The following is a 19,494-nucleotide window of genomic DNA, read 5'->3' on the forward strand; positions in this document are numbered from 1 at the left end:
TCTAGCCAGTTAGCATTTAAAAAAATATATATTTGGAATTTATTTGGGCCAGTTAATGACTGATTTGTTTGCTTGATAAAAGTGAGCATTATATGGGAAATTACACTGTAGTGATTTTAGGCTGGAATTAACTCGGTGGCCCTGGTTTAAATTTTTTTTATTCGGTACAAATATAGTGGATTAGGAGGCCATCAGTTTTCTTCCTCATTTTAGCCTCTTAATTTTATTTATGTTTTTTTTTTTTTTTTTACAATGTTTTGTGCACATGCTGCTGAGTTAGTTCAGTGTGATTTTTATTTGGAAAATCATACTGTTATTACCACTACCACTGCATTTCAGAGACTAAATAGTTTTAATTTTGCTGTACAGTATTATTTATATCTTTTGTTTTGTGATCAGTGTTTCTAATTAAATATAAAAGTTTTGCCCCAATACAATTTTACCCTTTTCAAAAGCTGAAAACATCAGCGCATAGGGTGTAGCGTTAACAGCCACTGTAAATATGTATGATATTTCCATAGTTTTGTTTAATTTCTGCCAGAAGGGCCTGTACACATATAAAGACTCTACATTATATATTTCACCCATTTTAACACTTTGCACTTGAGACCCCACATTGAAATTATGCACTAACTCGCACAATGTTGCATATGTCCTATTTTGTAATGTCACATTGCAGCAGTTAAAAAAAATAGGCATCCTCAGCATTAATGCTAATGATAATCAGGGATTTGTCCACAAAATTTTGGTCCCATGAGATATTTTATTGTGTTGTTTTAGTAATAACCTTTCCTCCACCCTAGACAGTTACCAGCATGTGGCACTTCAGTTCTTCCCTTGTTGCATGTGGTTGGTAGCGTTGGTGAACTTCTGTCTGAGCCAGACTCTGCTTTCAATATCTCACTGAATACCTGTGCCAACATATGGAATTGCAGCCTGCTCCATTTGGAATTATGGCCTGTCAAGCATTGGTGGGGTGGCAGCTCTGGTGCTCTTTAAGCCCATTTAAGTATCACTGTACATGAGGAATCTCAGAATGTGGATTTTAAAGTGCCCCCCCCCCCCCCCCCCCAGCTTTGTACCATGTAGATTGCCTTTGATAAATCAGCATCAACCAACTTGATTCTACCTGTTACTGAACCTGCAGGTATAACTGTAATGCTGGGGGCATGGCTTTGATGCTGAGGGGTGGTCAGCAGGCAGTTTTTTTCAATATTGCCCTTACTTTTTGCTGTGCAGCTGTTTCAGACAAAACAGCTGGACTTCCTCACAGTTGTTAAGAGCCCAATTAGGCAGTTCGTTGCTGGCTCTGCAGGGTCTGTGACCTGAGTCATAGTTTCATGCAGTTTCACTCTGCAGTCCGTGCCAGCTGAACTGTGCAGTAACTGCACAAGAGGTTTACATCAACCAAGATAATACTCCAAATAAATTAAATAAAGCACCAAAAGAATTTGAAACCTGAAGTAACACATGCCTTATCACTATATATTATCAGGTATGCAGAATACCTAGCATTAAACCACAATGAGGCACAATGAGGCAAAAGAATGGCTGAAAGTACTGTCATATTCACAAAAGAAGCAAAAGAAAGTGAATCACTGGAACAGAGATTTCACATTCAGAAGTAAGGACTATGGTTAGTTTTGTAAAGTGGCCTATTAGAAAAGATGACAGCAACAGTCCCAACCAATAAAGAGTTCTTTCAACTGGTGTATTTTGATGTTGCTTTCAAAGTTAAGAGCATTTCAGAATTTTGAATGACGTCTCTGAGTCATCTATGAGTCTCAGCTCTACCTATACTGTCTGTGTATGCTTTTTAAAGTCAGTTATTTAAGTCTAATAAAAGGCCTACCCATGCAGTGAAGTGCACCAATGAAGTTAGTAGGTAATATCACTTCAAGAACATATTGCCACTTACAATGTTTCGGAAATGAGAACTTACTGGCTTTGTGTTTATAATTGTAAGACAGTTACAATAATTACCATAAAATCCATGAATAAACCATTTCCACCTCATGGTGATTCACATCAGATTGTTTTTGCATGTCCCAGTCAAGGTCCTGCTTGTTATTCATACTGTGAGCATTAAGGTTTTAAGATAAGAAAAGTTATGTACCGCCATCCCGTTATGAATTGCAAATTTATGTGCGAGGAAGACAAGTCAGTTTCCTACCAGCCATGTGTTACGTAAGATGACTTACCAAGAGATGAACAAATTGATGAAGGAAAAAATCCATGATCAAAAGCATGACCACCTTGGGTATCAGCGCAAGATTTGCCCGTAGTTGTCTTCATTTAATTAACTGTTGGGTTTTTTGTTCATGTCGGCAAAGAAATAATTTAAATGATGTGCACTTTGAAGTAATGGCGGCAAACAAGTGCTTCTCATGCAAATGGCTATTGCAATACCACATAGGATTATTGAAGTGTAGGAGTGGAGACCAGATGCATGAGCACACATGTGAAAATCAACTCTCCCCTTGAATTGCTGGAAATGAGAGATTGCAGCAATGAGAAAGGCCTTCAGTGGGTCTCATATGAATTAAATTTCTCCACTTTTTAGCCTTGTATAATTGAAGCTGGGATAATAACTATTAAGATCGATTCTTAAGACCGAAGTGTAATTTTTGTTGAAATAATACAGTATTTTCAATGGCATTTGCAGAATTAATTAATGCCTTTCATTCGGCATGTAATTTATTAGGAAAATATCCGGAGCGGACCAAGACATGTATGATCATAGAAAGCACACACTGCACACTGATCAGTTGCGTATGTATATTTTGTCAGCAATACACGTACATCTTTTTTTTTCAATCGATAAAAAAGTTGTGAAATGAACTGGAAGAGACAATATAAATGTTTTTTTGTTGTTGTTGTTGCTGAGAAAATCAATTGATTTTGTTTGATAAGAAGATAAATTCTCTGGTCAGACATTACAAATTACAGACAGCTTCTTACAATTAATATGTATAAATATATGTAGTAAGTATAGTGTGTACATATGTGTGTACATGTTTGGGGAAAAGCCATATTTTTTCTTGATTTGGCTCTCTATTTCTAATTAAACAATTATTGTCTGGTTAATGTGCAGATAGAGTCTCTGCTTTTATTATAGGGTATTTTAATTCAGTTTGGTTTTACCATAAAAATAATAATGCACTTTTTATACATAGCCAGACCACCCCCCGATTTCAGGGTGCCATACTGTTTGGCACAAATGGCTTCACGGGTGTTTCTGATTAGTCAGGTGTGTTCAATTGCTTCTTTAAGACAGCTTTCAGTATCTAGTCTTCATTCTAGGCTTTTGATTGCTTTTGGATTTTGTTATTGCTGTTTGTCAGCATAAGGACCAGAGTTGTGCCAATTAAAGTCAGGGAAAACATTATAAGCCTGAGAAATATGAAAAAAGAGAGACACAGGCCAAACCTTAGGCTTACCAAAATCAAACTTGTGAGCTCAGTAATCGCAAAGGGCCATATGCATGTTTGATTGCAAATCTAAAATTGTGGAGTACAGAGCCAAATAATTTTAAGAAAACATGTCTTTGTCTCAAACATTATGGAGCTCAGTGTGTGTATGTATATATATATATATATATATATATATATTCCTATGAGGGAATGGGAAATATGGAGAGAGAGAAAGAGGAAGAAAGAGGGAGAGGGTGAGAGAGGCAGAGAGAGAGAGAGAGATTACTAGTTGTCCTTCAGTGGGCAGGGTATTTGCCTAGCTTTGCTGTGCTGTGGGCTGGTGTTCCTGCACCTTGGGGTACCTTTTTGTTTGTGCTGTCTTTAAGGCAAACAATAATTAAGGGATGCTTGGAGCTCAACACAGCAGAGAAACAGAGATAATGCATAGTAATGTTTAGTGTAAAGTCCGATACTGTACATTTTTATCCTTACTGGACGTACATACTCTGTTCAGAGTTAAATTGATATTGCACATTTACTGTGCATAAAATTGCCAGTAGTAGGGGGTCTGTTTTTAAGACTGGCAGAAAATGCAGCCTGCTGAGTGTATTATGTTTTTACTGTGTTGCTCCAACTCGCTTTGAAAGTATGGCTTATACAGTATGACTTCATATGTTTCAGGGCTCAGTGTAAGAAGATAATTACACATTTTTTTGACAATATTTTGGACACAGACAAAGGTTGTGCAAGGGCTTTGTACATTGAAATAGATAGAAAAGTGACTAGAGCTGTTAATAAAAACTTTTCATTCTACACAGTGCATCGTCTTGAGTTCTTGCCACAAGGAGGTCCAGGAAGTTCCTTGTCTATGCTGTTGCAGGAATGCAAAAAGATTTCCCAGATACATATCAGAGCAACGAGGACAAAATGGGCGCCCCCTTCTTCATCCACAAGGGGAAATGTAAACCTGCTGTTAATACAGATGTGCTCTATGTCACATACAAACAGAGAGGACACATCTTCCACACTGATGACTAAGGGCGGTGACCCTGAGCCAAAGCAGTGCAGCACAACCAGAAAACAGGACGTGTCGGCAATCAAAGCAACCTGAGCAGGACCAACATCCTTTCTGCAGAGTCTCAGAATGTCAGTCATGGGTGTCAGTCACAGGGGGGGGACCTGTGCACCCCCCCCCCCTTCCCCACCATTTTCTTTGTTTCAATCCCAGCTCATCAGTCACTTTCCTAGAGCTGAAAAAATCCTCTGGAAAGTGTGGTGCGCATCCTTTGCTCACAGACATATAACCATACACTCACACTCACGGTTTCGCGAATCCTTACCGCCTCCGGAAAAATGGTACCTTTGTCTTTTTGCTCCAGTTTCATCATCCATGGGGGTGGGGTGTGAGTTCTGCTCTGAGTTCTGAGCTCTAGTCCGGGCCCCTGCAGCAGCCTATACGTTAGTCTCCAGGCCGTTCATGTCAATGGAGCAGTGGTCTTTGTCCTTCTCCATCCTCCTGTGCGGTGATGACGGCTTCTTCCTTTCCACCGGTCGTACCCCCTCCTCCAGCTGGATGAGCCGGGCCACGTCGGGCGGGATTTGATCCAGTCTCCCACCGGCGGCTGGGGGCTGGTAGCATCCATTCTTCTGGTAGGTCATCATCTGCTGGATGCTGATCATGGGCTTCGTCTCACAGATAAGCGGAATCTACGGAGATAAATGGTAGGAGTGGGACAGGATGGGGTGGGAGCTTAGCTCTTACTTAACTTTTTATTAATGTTTTATTTTTTACAGTGAGGCACTGATGCAGTTATGGTACTATCAATTTTGTCTATGCATTTACAGTCAGGTTATCACGATGATGCACATCCATGCAAAGTGTCCTCCAAGCCTCTAGAGGAAGCAATGTCCTGGCTGCACTTCTAAGAAACTAGGGGTCTTGTAATCTGGGAAATTTGGGCGCTCACCTCTTCTCCCTCCTTCACAAAGTCTTTTCTGCAGATGTGCGCCATGATGCCTGTGGCCAGAGCGTCCCCCATCACGTTCACCATGGTCCTGAACCTGTCCCTACACCATGGGCACATGGGAAGAGCCTATGTCAGCCTGGTCGATGTCACCACAGATTCTCTATATAAACCAAATGGTTGGTTCTTGCATTCCTTCAATCCTTCCTTATTCAGATATTGTCAGTGGTAAGGAGTAAGACGTTTCCTGTGCTCCATTATGGCTTGTGGATATTCACTATGAGGACTGCCCAAGGAAGAGATTCCATGGCCACTTTTGTAGTCCATGTTAGTTTATGACTATTTATAGGATCACACTGGTTTGGAGCTACCATTCTGGTTCTTCTGGAGAACTTGAGATTGTTGCTGAACAGTCCTCACCTGCACTACCTGGTCATGTGATTTCAGGTCATAGAAAAAGCACCTGAATACACACCCTCTAATTTAAGCCAATGAGACATTCAGGCATTTTGTGATGGTAGGAAAATAGATATCCACTCTGTCTTTGCATTATATAACAAATATTCAACTAATGAGGAAAACAGGCGATGAACCACCCTGAGCATTTACTTACAGTGCCCAATCCACAGCAATAATAAGAGTGATGTCATCAGTGGGCAATCCAACAGATGTTAACACAATCACCATGGTAACCAGGCCAGCCTGTGGAATTCCTGCCGCACCGATACTGGCTGCAGTGGCTGTGATGCTGTCAATAATACAAAAAAAATCTGTTACTGAGAGAATGAGAACCCAGGATTTATCAGATATCAGTCAATACACCCAGTTGCCTCAAAGTAACATTTTTACCGTGACTTTAGAAAGAAACACAGTTCCCAGCAGCTGCCGACTGTGTCTGTATGGGTACACATAGGCACTGAGTGTGGGTGCCAGTTGAGGGCTCAGTGTGATTTCCCATGGATTTACTCCATGTGCCAATTAGCTTCTCAGTGTGGGTGCCTGTGAGGTGTTCAAGCGCTGCACTGCCTGAGATAGGAAGGAGGCAAACATACGTATGGAGGGCCAATGCTAACAGTATCAAAAGAAAAAAATATTGAAAACATAATTCTGCCATTACAGAGAGAGGCATATACTATAAAAGGGGTCATGTGGGATTTAAACAGAGCGGTTACTGAACCGACCTTTCCATCTTCGACGATGCTTCGGCTAGATGTTATTACACACTTTTGTGTCCTTCCAGAGCCATATTTTTACATAACTGCTTTTATAAAAAACTTATAAAAGATACATTTTTGTCCTGGTGAAAGCCCATTACCACTCACATTATTGCATCTCAGGATGATGTCATGGCAGTTTACTGTTTAAAAAGCAGAATGATTGAGGTCACAAGATTTGAATTCAGGAAACATTTACTGGATGACTCTTTTGTTGGACAGAACAATATGCAGAGAAGCCTACTTTGAAGGTTAAATATCACATGAGGTAGCTTCCACTTCAAATCAGTCAATATGTAATCATGTTATTTGGCAGTTTCATGAAGAAACCTTAGAGAAGTTAGAACACATTCATCCATAGGTATTACAAGAGTGTATGTCAAATGCAACCCTGTAATTGTGGGCCACTAATTAGTCGACATTCATGGATTTTGTGTTAAACACAGACAAGAACAGCCAGAAAGAAAAACAGTCTGATTGCATGACTGTTTTGTTCAAGTGTAACTAATGATGCATTGTTTTAAAACTGCCTCTTCTCTAGCCCAATTGAATTTACATTCATGAGTAAAATTTGCCTGTCTCGAACATGAAAACAACCTCACAAAAGGAGCATGTTCAGGAAATGCTGCAGAAAAAACGTCTAGAATGAGATCTATTTTACTTTATTTCCTTATTAGTCATTTTCAAACAACTCTTATGCAACATATAATAAGACACCACTGACACAATTACAGTTACATTCAGTAATACACAGTATAAAGCAAAACTGTGAGTTAACATAAAGAAGGCCTTATATGACAAACAGACAAACTTTGTTATCCCAACCCTAGGGCAGTAGGAAACAATAAATAAGCGTAAACACCTAGTTAGACGGGGCACTATTGACATCTTTGAGTTTAACATTTCTTCTTCTTAAAAAGGTCTCTGACAGCTGTGATTTTTTCTTTCAGCTGACATGATATCAGTTACAATACACTATATTACCTGGACACCCCTTTGGCTGGGGCTGTCCAGGTGCCTTAGTTCTAACGAAGGCAAATCTTAATGCTACAGCATACAGTCACATTCTAGACGATTCTGTGCTTCTCCAACATTTTGGGGAAGGCCCTTTCCTGTTTCATCATGACAATGCCCCCAGGCACACAGCAAGGTCCATATCGAAATGGTTTTGTTGAGAACAGTGTGGAAGAACTTGACTGGCCTGCACAGCCCTGACCTTAACCCCATCCAACACTTTTGGGATCAATTGGAAAGCCAACTGCGAACCAGGCCTAATCGCCATAATCAGTGCCCAACCTCACTAATGCTCTTCAGGCTGAATGGAAGCAAATCCCTGCAGCAATGCTCCATCATCTAGTACAAAGCCTTCCCAGAAGAGTGGAGGCTATTATAGCAGCAAAGGTTGGACTAACTCCATATTAATGCAGATAATTTTGGATGAGATGTTGGATGTCAACCATCCACATACTTTTGGCCATGTATTGTACATGGCTTTAGCTGTCCTGTTTACCTGATGGTGATGATTTGCCCAAAGTCCAGCTCATAGTTGTTGACCTGAGCGATGAAAATGGCGGCCACTGCCTCGTAGAGCGCCGTTCCGTCCATGTTGATGGTGGCGCCAACAGGCAGGACAAAGCGAATGATGCGCCGGTCAATGTGGTTGTTTTCCAGCAGGCACTTGAAGGTGATAGGCAGCGTGGCTGAGCTGCAGGCAAAAAACAACAGGGACGCCCAACCCCACATACACATAATGTTACCATGACAACCTTGACTAGTTCAATCACCTACTTTGTTACTGTACACATCAGAATTCTGATAAAACAAACTCAGCTGAATGTTGTATTATTCCAGATGTCCTTGATGAAAAGTACATTCTGTGTTCATTCGTGAGCAGTTTTTGATAAAAAATACCTGACCTGGCCTTCGGGCCCAATCCCCTTTATAAAATCTTCTTGAATATTGCACATTCTTCAGAATCTCACTGTTATCAATAAATGTGGTAAAATAGGTGGCATGTATGTTTTCAATATATGTGCATGTATCAACAGTACTTGCAAATAGAATAGAATTTTACACTAATGTAAATATGGATCGCTCATTTAATTATTTAAACTTGGCTTTGGTAAACAATGTTGATTAGTTCTTCTAATGTTTGTGTACTATGGTTGGATAATATTTGAAGTTTCAATGTTAGCAAAATTCTGCGTGACTCAGAACTCTGATTAACAGTTTACAAGTTTTGATGATTTAATTGATTTAATTTGATTAAAAAGACTTGAAAATAGCAAAACCATGATTTTTGACAAGAACTTTTCCTTCAGAATTGAGTTTGGGCTTAGATAGGTTTCTGGACAACAGTATACCTGATTTAATACCTTTGTAATACCTGAGTTTAATACCTAGTATAAGTGTAAGTCTGATTGGTCATAGCTTCGGAGAAGGTTTTTTTTTTGTGTTTCTAAAAAAAAAAAAAAAAAAAAAAAAAAAAAATTTTAATGGTGGAAAATCCTATATGGCAGAAGTTATGGGTCTTTTGGGAATAATAATAATAATAATAATAATAATAATAATAATTTTTAACAGTGGTGTGAGGGGGTGGGGCCAGTACCTGGAGGAGGTGGCCAATGAGATGAGTAGGGCTTGCAGGATGCCACGGATGTAGACAATAGGGCTCTTCTTGGTAATGAAGAAGTACATGGCAGGCAGGATGAAGAGGCCATGCAGCACCAGGCCCAGCACCACAGTGATGGCGTAGAACCCCAGCTTCTTCCCCATGGAGGAGGGGTCATCCATCTCCAGGATCTTCCCTGCCACCAGAAACACGATGCCGAAAGGGAAGTACCTAGGGTGGGACAAACAGGGGGATGAGCTACTGCAATCCTGAGCCATCAATAGTCCTCAGCTGGTTGTAATCACCACCAAATCTGAGAAAGCTCTAACCATCTTTGCAAGCTGCCTCCATGCTGTTTGCTAACGGCATACTCTCCCTTTAGCAGAAAATCTGCTGCCTCTTCCTCACTGGTGGGGTATCTATCTCTACTAGCCGCTTCACTTTGCACTACAAGAAGTTGTAACCAACTGCTGTGTTAAAAAAAGAAAAGAAAAAAGAAAAGAAAAAATAGAAATCTGTTCCATTGTCCACTGGCTTTTGATCGAGACAGTCAGAAGGTGAAGTAGCACATTTGAATCTTCCACCAAAGCACAAGCCATAAACCATATACACTAATGGGTCACATTATCTTTAAGATGCAAATATGGACTTGCCTGTTTATGGTTCAAGGTTTGGCAACAGCAGCAGATTTGCTACAATAGTGTTAGCTTGCTGTAAGCATTAGCTGCACAGTGCAGCGATTATATATATTTTTAAAACTCACCAGATAACAATGGCAACGATCTTCAAGACAGCCTCATTCAAACTCTGGCAAAAGTTGACCATGGCAGTTCCATTTGGTCCCATCCTCCCAAGCATTATCCCTGAGAATATGGACATGGAGAAAACTTTTTTCAGCAAACTTACTGAGAGTTATACTCAGGTCAACTCATTGAGGTCAAAACGCTGCCAGCACTGCTATTGCCAGTGAAAGATTATCCTCTCTACTGCCAGCTCTATGCTGCTTTATTTTAGGGTGTATAATATGTGGAACAGAGAGTGTACTGGCAGCCACTCAAGAGGCATAACTAGTGACTTGGTAAAATAGAGGAACTTTCCACTGATAGTGAGTGAGCATCTAGGCCCCATCCCATAAGACAGCCCTACCCATGGTGGCGGAGAAGATGACGATGCCCAGGACATTCATGCCTTCACTGGTGCCTGGCAGTGTGCGGAAGATGACGTCAGGCGGTGGGGTCAGGTCCAGGGAAAAGTTCTGGATATCGGAGCCATTGTCATCCTGAATACCGTAGATGAAGACGCGCCGGGTGGTGGGCTCCGTAAGATCCTGGCTGACGGTTGGCTTGGGCGACTTCATGATGGGGATGCTCCTTGTCCGATACTGTGTGAAGAAAGTTAGCAAGCACAGAATGACCTTGTTAGATGGAGTTGCAGTACATTGCAGGTCTACGGAGCTGGACTAGAAATTTAGAGGTTAAAGATTCAACTCCAAGTTGAATCTTATATCTTATTATATCTTATAGCAAGGCTATTCTAGCCTTGTCCAAGCTGCTTAACCTAAATTGCTTTGTGAAAGAATTGAGCTGGAAGGATGTCATTGAGAAATAATCTCACCTGTTGAAAAGTGGCTTGGACCAAATTAGCGGGAAACATATTGCTGGAAGAGAAGAAAAAAATATGACTTTCACAGGAACAACTATCATTCAATTTTTGATTTTTACAAGAATATGGCATACCTGTAGTTATACCCAACAAACCAGGACGTGTTTCACACATCATACCAGCAATTATACCCAGTTAGCCAGGATGTATATCATATAGTGTACCATATCATTCTGGATCATACCGTATGTCCACTGTTACACCCAGTAACAAAGATACAAAGTACTGCTTTACACAGTGTGCCATCACTTACATCCAGCTAACTAGGGTGTGGGTGAGTGATGAGATTCTTGGGGAATAGAATGCTGGTCCAAGGACATTACTTAATTGACAAAATGTCAGGCAAGGCAGATTGTCCTGCTACAATGCTCTTCTTTAAAAGACTTCAGACTTCAATTTAGGTTCATTTGAATTAACCGGAAAATTTTAATCTGAGAAAACCGGAAAAATATAAGTGTACCAAACTGAAGCAAAATCTTTGGTTTATCCAATGAAGCATTTTTTCCAGGTTATTCTCAGACAGTTCCCATGGACACAGCTCTGTAAGATGACCTGTGTAATGTAAGCACTCTGAAATTCTAAATTTAATAGGTACCTAAAGAATTCTGGAGCTATTTCACAGACTCCAATGAGCCTCAGATTTAGGGCTAAATTAATTGAAATGCATGATTTAGTCACAGTTCAGGGGTTAATCCGGTCCCACATATAGGAATACCCCTCTGAGGTATTTAGTCCATTGCACAATTTGTTCATTAGTTTCACAATGTTTGTTTAGAGCAAATCCAGAATATGGCTCTGGCACCCCTTTTCATTGGCTACAGATGACCTTTTGGCTCTTTTGTATCCTGAGCTTGGGTGTCAAGGAAACACTCTGCAGTAATGTCCAATTAGCTGGCAGCTTGATCGCACCTCCCCTTGCAATGGTGTTCAGTCAGGGGAGGGAATAGGAGCTTGCCCGTGCCATACATTTCAGGAGCAGGTGGGGGGAGGAAAGCAAGCCGTAACCAAAGCAAGCACCTTATCTGTGCTTTATAATTTGGCCTTTGACATAAGTGGTTACAGCAGTTAAGCCTCATTAACCTGTCTACCCAGCTGGGCAAAGCATTACGTTGAGGAGACACCAGAGAGCATGAGCCAAAATCAACAGCACACACACACACACAATCCCAAACTCGCACGTGGATGCCTGCACGCACCTCTACCACTCCTCTTCAGGTAGAAGGACAGTGAATAATAATATAGCGTGTCGTAATATAAAAATAGTAAAAATCATATTTCGGCACTTTTTAAAACTTGGCAAAGGAAAAGAGAAATATTTGCGCGATGTGGTTAGATAATTTTGCAGTCCTGCATGCGGGTACAATTTGCTTTCCTCTTTTAAAGCAAGGTCTTCAAATTTATTAACTTAGATTTAAAAGTTCATAAAAATATAAAAATGTGTAACACCCTCGATATGGGCATCTGCTTAAAAATAATTAAATAATAAAAATACTGTTTCCAGCCCAAACTCCAAGCAACATAAACTGAATTAAAGGTTGTGTTTTAAATATTGCTGGTATAATTGTAAGCACTCGGTAGAATTTCATCCTAACAGTGTGTATAATAAAGGAAAATGTTACATAGGATATTGTTTTTTTCCTGCTTACATTCAGAGAGCTGTCTGAAACAATAATACTACAAGAATACTAAAGCCCTAAAAAGATATTTTAACATTTAAAAAAAAAAATGTTATATGCACTGTTTGTAAGATTTAAAAACAGCAAGCTAATAACACAGCCTAGAACTCTGACCTCAATGCTCCTAATTAAATCTGGGGATATAACACGCACAATGAAAGGAGGACCCAATGGAGATTTACTGTCAATCCTGAGCCCAGCTGCGCACAGGGGGAAAAGAACACAGCAACAGTGGGCGTGTGGCCCCTCACCTTGCCTGCACTTCCAGCTCATTGGCTGATGGTCCATTGCTGATTGTGGAACAGAGGGCAGAATGCAGACAGAAGATTGCTTTTTGTAAAGCAATGATCCTGCGAGCGTGACCATTTTTCAGGGGCCCCTATCTTTGTATGGGCGACCACATTTTGTTTGCTATACTGAACAACAAGGACAGTGACCAACAGTTTGCTCCGTCATTATCAGGTCAACCTTCGTAGTTCTTTGCTCCAGGTTCAGAGTAGCACTTCCTGCTCCAGTGGACAGCACCCACTCAAAAATACTTCACTTGATAATGCAGGAATGTTTATAAGACTGGAATAGTTGTTGGGTTTTGAGAAGAACATATTGATCATTAAAATGAAATTTTTTCATGTTGAATCTTGTTCAGCTTGACACAAGCCTGGACTAAATCATATAAAAGAAATATGATGACATAAAAATTCTAGCACTGAAACAAAGAAAGTGACAAAGCAAAAATGTACATATCAAACTGTGTGAAGAAAAGAACAGTCATTGGGAAGCATAGTACTGGAGTCTTGACCTATGTGCTGTTGAATGTACCCTACTGACCCACTGAGACCAAAAGATACTTCCTCCTCCCCTAGCAGGGGCTAATTCGAGGGAACTCACGCCTGTCCCTTGCACGCTAATGCGCACTAAGCTAATGAACTTAGCTTATTTGCAGGTATTATGCACAGGCTTTGTTGAAACTTGTTAGAGGTACACTCTGTGAGACAGCAGTCATGGAATGTGGGTATATTTCATTTTCCAGCCGCACCCCCCAAAAACCACAGCGTGATACAGTGATAGATTCAATCCAACAAACATTAAACCCTTAAAGCCCAATGGCAAAGAAATTCACCAAGCTATAACCCATATACCATTGTGAAGCGTGGACTCTTCGCAGAGAAAACTACTACTAATAAGAAGACAGTTCCCACTCCCAAAGGTGGGCTGAAATTGAGACCTCAGGTTGATGATTACAATATTTTATCATCCAAAAAAGAACACAACAAAACAAATGACTGTTAATCCTTCTCTACTGGGATTTATGCATACAAATTACCCCCTGAGCCAAAACAAATGAATTCACTCTTTGTACATAGGCTAGGAAAAGTTGATGTATTATTTTCCATCGAGCTGAATTAAAATGAGAATTTCTGTAAACGTAAATACAATTTCATACACAAAAAGTGGCTTCTCTAAATAAGCAACTTCTTACTTTAAGAAGAGTAAAAAAATTATCTCAAACAGATATTCCAGCGCTTGGTAAATCACCTGAAAGCCATCCCCTTCCTGGAAAAATCAACCCACTCTATGATATACCCATCATGACTCTAGCCCTTGCTGGAAACCCTGTTATATATTTGTAACCCGTGTAGAAACTGGTTAAAGTTGGTTAGGAACGCACAGGGTTAAATTCTGGTCCCCAATGTGTTTTTTTTTTTTCATAATCAGAGTGAAGTTCGGATGTCGCTGTCTCGTTTCCATCCGGGGAAGACTTAAATTTAAATACTGGTTAAGAATTTGTTTTTTTACCTCTGCGGGTACAAAGTCCCGTGAGGCAGGTGTTACATATTGTAGTCATCTGACAGCCTTATATTCTTAGAGATAATTTCTGTAGCTTTAGTTTATGGTGAAATTAGTTCATGGCTTCTAAAATGATCGTTGAGATATTCTATTGCATTACCAGCAACTTGCAGAAGGGAAGTTTGCAGAACACGTGAAGTCCAGCTTTGCACAGACACCATCTATTTTTTTTATAAGGGCTTTCTTCATCAGTGTATGCCTACAAAAGCCAAATGGCAAGCAAGTATAAGAGGAAGACTCAGAAGGAAGTATTGAAGAAATTAGAGAGTGACAGGAGCGACGGTGGCAGATTTTCTACTTGGTAGAAGCAGCAGGGTAGGAAGACGACTTGGATCCTCCTTAGGACTTGTGACTCTAAACTGTTCATATTAGCTGTTCATGTATTTTACAATTAGTTGTGTAATATAATTTAATTTGTATTAGTATTTCAGTCATCTTCTCGGTTTTAGGCTCACAAAGTAGGTCATTATTGCAGTTATGCTCAGTTTGTTTATTTGGCTTCTGTATGCGCCAGCCATAAACATGTGCTTTATGGAGCTAATGTGTGTGATGAAGATAAATCACTGCAATAGCGATAAAGGACTCTATTATCGTAAATTGTTTGTGATTTGATGATGTCACCTTGTTGTGACCTCCATGACGCAGTGAGCTATGCCAATGGGAGCGATCTCCTGGCAGGTTTTTGCCATACTGGACAGGTCTAAGGTGAGAGGTCAGACTACGCACAGTCCAATCAACTGTGGAGATCACTGCCTACTGACATAGGCATACTGTGTGTGCGTGTGTGTGTGTGTGAGCATGCGCGCGTGCGCATGCACGTGCATGTCCCTGCATGTGACAACAAGACAAGACAAGTTGCAGTTAGAGAAAGACATGAACTGCCTCACTTCGCACTTCCTTGTGAAATTACTTTTATCACCCCTTCAATGTATCACCCTTGATAGAATTAGCTTCTGGAAGTGGAAGATGGCTGAGAAAAAAGATATTCACTTGTTCCAATTTGGAGAGGATTCTGCCATTTGGAGAGGTTTTGGGGTCACTTGGGCCCACCTTCGGTGAAACACATTAAATTTCACTGCTTTGTCAGTTGACTCCAAATTTTTTTCTTGGTGTTGTAGACATCCTAGGGTACAATTGGAAAAAGAAATCTGGTTTTGTCCAACATCAGAAAAAAGTTATATCTACTGATAACCGAAGAATTAACCATTCAATTGTTATTGGGTTACAGTATTCCATACAATTAGTTAATAACTTGGCACATGTTTGGTGGTATTCTGACGTGTTGAATGATGATTAAGAAGTTCAAGTTTTTAGCAAATGCCATACACAAAGTCATGTAGCGTAGTGCATGTGTATGTAATCAAATAAAACCAACCAAACAAAATGAATTACCTTATTAATTTGTTTTTATTAGATTACCAGAATGCTAGAAAGTTGCAATGATATTCTTTTCTTACTGTTTGATATCATGAGCAAGAAAAAGAAAGCCGCACACTCTTTTTGCTCCAAAATATTATTCATTTATCAAATTACCCGATGAAAGCACCATGTGCCGAAATGTTGCTGAAGACTTGGTGAGTAAAATAATTTCTGGAGCAAAAAGAGAGTGCGACTTTCTTTTTCTCGTTAATAATTTGACCGCCGTCAGCCAGCACCTTCTGAAGTCACTGGGTGTGTGCCTTCTCATTTTGCATTTGCCTCTGCTTGATATAGTCATTGGGCTATGGAGAACAGGAAACTTAATTTAGCACGCTTGAAAAACTACGACCCAAACTGAGCATTCAGCATGAAAAAGCAATAATTTTACAGAGCTGCCTGACCAATAAATCACAAGCCTGGCAAGATTCACTGGCATTCACTGGCAAGAAACTTTTTTCCATTGCTGTATCTCAGTACAGAAAGAAAAGTAGTCTCTTTGGAGAAAAGCCACCAGAGTAACCCATAGGATCTGAATAAATTGCATATGTCCTGAACAGCGTAAGTGCATTTGATTGAATCTGGCCCGGTGTGTAAAATCACTGTCAGAGTGATTACCATGGAAAATAATGCACACTGTTTTTGCCACTGTATGTGAATATAAAGTCTGTCTATTCTAGTGTATAAATTAAGAACTTGATATTGTATACCACTCTATTGTATGGGGGGGGGGGGGGGGGGGGAGGGGGGCTGTACAGTACACCACAGTGTGAGAAGTTCATTTTGCCTCTTGTGTGACTGCGCAGAGCATCAACCTGCCCACGACTGATGGGGATGAAGAGCAATACTCCTCACAGACTGTACCAGCCCAAACCAAACTGCGGGAACTAGGGAATAGGCTTGCCAATAATAAGCCCTTGACTGGCCACCAGCTTTCCCTTGACAACAGCTGGTGAGCAAAACAAGGGACAGGGACTATAAGCCATCTTGCACGTTATGCAATTTTCCCCATTAAAACCCTGTTGTATTCAAATCCTGAGACCTGATTGGTGGAAGCAGAATGGCATAGAGGATGCATGACACAAAAAGGTGTACAGAAAGCATGTGAAAAATAGTGCACTGCTTTATTCCATTCCCATCTTAGAAATAGAATAATGCAAATTTAGCACTTTTTTGTACATACAGACACTACGTGTACATTTTAAGCATGTCGCATAACTAATGCATCACTAATGCAAAATGATATACATAGAACAATTTACATGCATTATCTCTATATTAAATACTCCAGCAGTGAGGATACAAGCACTAGCTCTCCCCCAAAGCTCAAGCTTCCAGAAGTTCCTTCTACCCGAGATGGAGGAGTATGCTTTTTGCACAGCTGCCAGAGCCTGACCAACCAGGGGAGGCGCTCTTGTGTGATGAGATGGGAAATACCCTGCAGATTGCCGTATCAATTATGCTTGACTATTGAGGGCTGGTGGCCACACTCAGCAACAGCACAACAGGAATTAGTTTCAAGACTGAAGGGTGAATCGCTACACTAATACTGATGTTTGAGACCCACCAACCAAATGACCAACACTTTCATCTTCTGCATGGCACCCAGGACAGTAAATGCGCAGACAAACTTTAAAAAAAGCTTTCATTTTTTGTTGGTAGGTGAGTTTACTGATCACAGAAAAGGCATTTGCCAAACTGTGTTTGCAAAAAGACAAAACAAGCACAACTAAAGCAACTAAAGCAAATGCTATGGCTTAAAGTTCTACCACTGAAACAAAGTGAAGGCATTTACTTGACCTACAATTACTTGCAATATCTTGTAGTAGAATTAAGAATTAAGAATTAAGCAATAGAACCAAATTTAACCATGTGAAGAGCAAAACCAAACATTCGCTAAGCATAATCCTAGAGTTCTGACCCACATACTGGTGAACCTGCCCTACTGACCCACTGAGACAAAAGATCATGTCCCCCAGCCTTGGCAGGGGCTAATTTAGTGGGACTCACCCCTGTCCCTTGCATGCTAATTAGCTTAGCTTATTTTATGAGGCACTATATACAGACTTGGTTGAAAATTGTTACAGCTAACGGTGCTTTAGACCCACAAGCACTGCCGATCACTGCCAAACTGTTTTTTAAATTCTTCTTTTTAAAATTTGCATGTTCTCTATTACTATGTTGTGCACAACAAACACTTTCTGTCATGAATCAACTTAACTTAAGCAGATGTTGATTGCAAATCTTGGCCCAAATTAAGATTTGGTCTTAAGCTCTCTGTAATGTCTGTGGAAACCCTTTCTGGATACCACCAGAGCTCAGGGGTGTCAGAGTCCAGACCTGCAGGCAGCAATGTCTGAAAGCTTTAGGTGAGATTAGGTCACTGATTGGCTAAAAAAGGCCATGTACCTTTTACCGAAAGTGTAAACTGGAAAAACCTGCAGACACTTCGGCCCTCCAGGACTTGACCTTGATACCCCATGCCATAGCCAATCTGCTGCCCTGCAGGGCTGCAAGTCACAGTAATTGCTAGCAGTTTGGTTTCATTGTCAGACTGTGAGGTTCCTGCACACGATGGAACCCAGCATCTCCGCAGCACAAGCCAGCAGGCAGGCTCGAGCACCGTCTTTGTGAAAGGCGTATAGCTGCCAGAGCATGAGGGTGTTTGAGGTCACATGGGAGGCTCAATGATGAGGCTACGTCTTGGACGCTCTGACGTGTAAAAGGGGCGGGGCTTACCGGATGAGGTCGAGCAGGGCGTCAGCCGAGCTCATGATTGGCTTGCTGCTGTCCTCCGAGTCCTCTTTCTGCGCAGCTCCGCCTGGGTGGATGATGGACACCATCACGATGCCCACCACCACCGCCACAAAGGTGGTCCACAGGTAGTATGAGATGGTCATGATGCCCAGCCGGCTCGAGCACTTGGCATCCAGAGCAGCTAGCCCCGACATCAAACTGCAAATAAATGCCAGAAACACTTTGGTCAGGTCGTATTTATACAACTATGTATGTCGATTTATGCCGTCAGCAGTGTTTTCAGAAAGCATTGTCAACACACACTGTACCTGACCCCTTATAAGTTTCTACTTATTAATTAGTTTACTTTTTGTGGCGTAGTAGTACAGTATTTACAGAGCTGGTAGTGAAAATGTAATAATTATGTGTGATGCCTCAAAAATAAATGTTTAAAATGAAAGGTTATGATCAGCAACATCATCATCATAACACATCTGGGACCTCACAGTGCATCAAATAGACAATTAAGATGTCACAATAAAAAATGAGTAAGATAAAATAGGTGTCTCTCACAATGGACATTTGAATTGTGGAATATAAACCAGCAACAGACAGAAGCCTTTCGAAGACGGAATATTGATTCTGTACATGACCCAGTGCGAGAAAAGAGATAGGTCTCGAGGCATGGCTGTTTACCATCTGCCTGGAGGACACAGGAAATAGGAAATGTCACACTGACCTCAATCCAATCAGTGGTCTCAATCCAATCAACACTCCTCCATAGCCTGTTCATTGCAGTGTACGCTAAATTCAATGAACTGTGTTCGCGAAATCGCAGTTAAAAACGAATGTTTATCAGAATTCAGCAAGCACCAAAATAAACTTTGACCCTGTTTGTCAAGAAATAAAAAATTTTGTTTGCAAAAATGGGTTTGCAAAGAGAAAAACATTTTT

At 40.7% G+C, this 19,494-nt stretch overlaps 1 protein-coding gene across 1 annotated transcript in view; it reads right to left on the reverse strand.

Moving 5' to 3' along the window:
- Positions 1-4,865: 4,865 nt before the first annotated feature.
- The window catches only part of slc1a7a (solute carrier family 1 member 7a), a 33,908-nt gene continuing 19,279 nt past the window's right edge, over positions 4,866-19,494 (reverse strand). The window contains exons 3-11 of the mRNA XM_035423401.1: positions 18,544-18,759; positions 10,817-10,859; positions 10,349-10,583; positions 9,966-10,065; positions 9,200-9,433; positions 8,102-8,296; positions 5,991-6,125; positions 5,381-5,480; positions 4,866-5,120 (exon numbers count right to left, since the gene is read on the reverse strand). Coding sequence (XP_035279292.1) covers positions 4,866-5,120; positions 5,381-5,480; positions 5,991-6,125; positions 8,102-8,296; positions 9,200-9,433; positions 9,966-10,065; positions 10,349-10,583; positions 10,817-10,859; positions 18,544-18,759 — 1,513 coding nt within the window. The remainder of the gene's footprint in view (positions 5,121-5,380; positions 5,481-5,990; positions 6,126-8,101; positions 8,297-9,199; positions 9,434-9,965; positions 10,066-10,348; positions 10,584-10,816; positions 10,860-18,543; positions 18,760-19,494) is intronic.

The sequence above is a fragment of the Anguilla anguilla genome, chromosome 6 (assembly GCF_013347855.1).
Source record: "Anguilla anguilla isolate fAngAng1 chromosome 6, fAngAng1.pri, whole genome shotgun sequence".
Classification (NCBI taxonomy): domain Eukaryota; kingdom Metazoa; phylum Chordata; class Actinopteri; order Anguilliformes; family Anguillidae; genus Anguilla; species Anguilla anguilla.